Source organism: Austrofundulus limnaeus, unplaced genomic scaffold, assembly GCF_001266775.1.
Source record: "Austrofundulus limnaeus strain Quisiro unplaced genomic scaffold, Austrofundulus_limnaeus-1.0 Scaffold725, whole genome shotgun sequence".
Classification (NCBI taxonomy): Eukaryota; Metazoa; Chordata; class Actinopteri; order Cyprinodontiformes; family Rivulidae; genus Austrofundulus; species Austrofundulus limnaeus.
Window position 1 is genome coordinate 86,874 of NW_013953127.1, and position 1,382 is coordinate 88,255.

Here is a 1,382-nt window from a genome sequence, read left to right on the forward strand (position 1 = left end):
GTAGTAAATTTGCAAGAAAAAAAATCAGAAATTTCCATAATTAATTTTTCGGCCTTTAAACTAAATATTTTCTGACATTGTAAAGTCAGAAATTTTCAAGGAAAAAAAACTCTTAAAATTATCAGATAAAGATGTTTTTTTTTTCAATCTTGGACTTTTTTAAGCAACTCTAGTTTAAAAACTAAAACACATACACACTTCAAACCTGAACTAGATTGTTGATTGAAGATTTTTTAAAACAAAGTGCGTGATTTGTGAAACATACATTTCATATAGACAGTATAGGGCAGTTTCAGTAATTTTTATGCATTTTATGAACAAATTAAGGACATGATATCCAATGTTTTTCTCTTCTCTTTTTTACAGCACAGTCATTGACCTTGGTGAACAGCGACACATGAGTGATGCTGGCTTCTACATTCACACCAGTGCAGCCCAAATGTAGCCAGCTGTACAGAGCATGCATCATGGCTTCCTACGTTTCCAACAGATTCATCCTGATACAGCTATTTCATGTCCACACAGACATTGAGAAGGATGGCCTTTCTGAAAAAYAAGGCAACAACTAGACAGGAAGCCAGGAAGAAAAGCAAATGTGCTTTATATTTAGAACTTGGTAGATCTATCCAATCTATACAGCACTGTACTGTAGATTCCTTGGAGTCGTATTTACYCTAAAACATTTCTGCGTAAAAAAAAGATCGTGAAATTGTTACAGATTACATTTTGCATTACTTGACATTTTTACACTCAACTAGCCCAAAAATGAGTCATGCATATGATAAAATGACAACAACCAATTTTTTCTGGGTTCTTACTAAAACAATGGTAATTCAAAGTATTAGGAGTGGCAATAGAGGGGATTCGCTCAGCTGCTGGCTGAATATTCCTTGTTGATATTCTGATGATATAGCTTTGTATGGTTTGGTTTGGTTTGTTCTGAGCTAAAAAAAATTAATGATCTGTTTATCTGAACCTTTCTCAATAAAAATTTCAATTTTGCCAAATCTGTCATTCACAGTGGATTGCAGTATACAGTGTGGTAACTTTTGCTTTAGTTTAAGGTTTAGCTGTGTTCTTAGGCCTCGATTTATCAACACTTTACTACTTATAGATACATGAGCAAACATGATCGTGCGCACAAAGTTGATTTATTAACAGTGTTCAGTGAGGACTGTCTGTCAGATGAGCAAAACAGCAGCCGCAACCCATTCAGTGTGTCTACCTTCATGAATATGAAAATCATATTATGATTAACAGATCACACAAAATACTGTGTGGAAGATATGCATATATAATTATTTTACACACAATGTGATTGATCAAACCTTGAAACTGGCGGTTCTGTTGTTTCAGTGTTTATTTAGTACGCCTACATGTAA

The 1,382-nt window shown here is 34.0% G+C and overlaps 1 protein-coding gene across 5 annotated transcripts in view; it reads left to right on the plus strand.

Annotated features, from left to right (window-relative positions):
* LOC106532175 (pleckstrin homology domain-containing family A member 5) overlaps positions 1–1,007 on the plus strand; it is a gene marked incomplete at its 5' end in the record, with an annotated part of 87,284 nt that extends 86,277 nt beyond the window's left edge. For all 5 annotated transcript variants that reach the window (XR_001312033.1, XM_014028188.1, XM_014028189.1 and 2 more), the window contains 1 exon segment: positions 367–1,007. Coding sequence is in view for 4 of the 5 variants with exons in the window: in XM_014028188.1 (XP_013883642.1) it covers positions 367–401 (35 nt within the window).
* Positions 1,008–1,382: the final 375 nt, after the last annotated feature.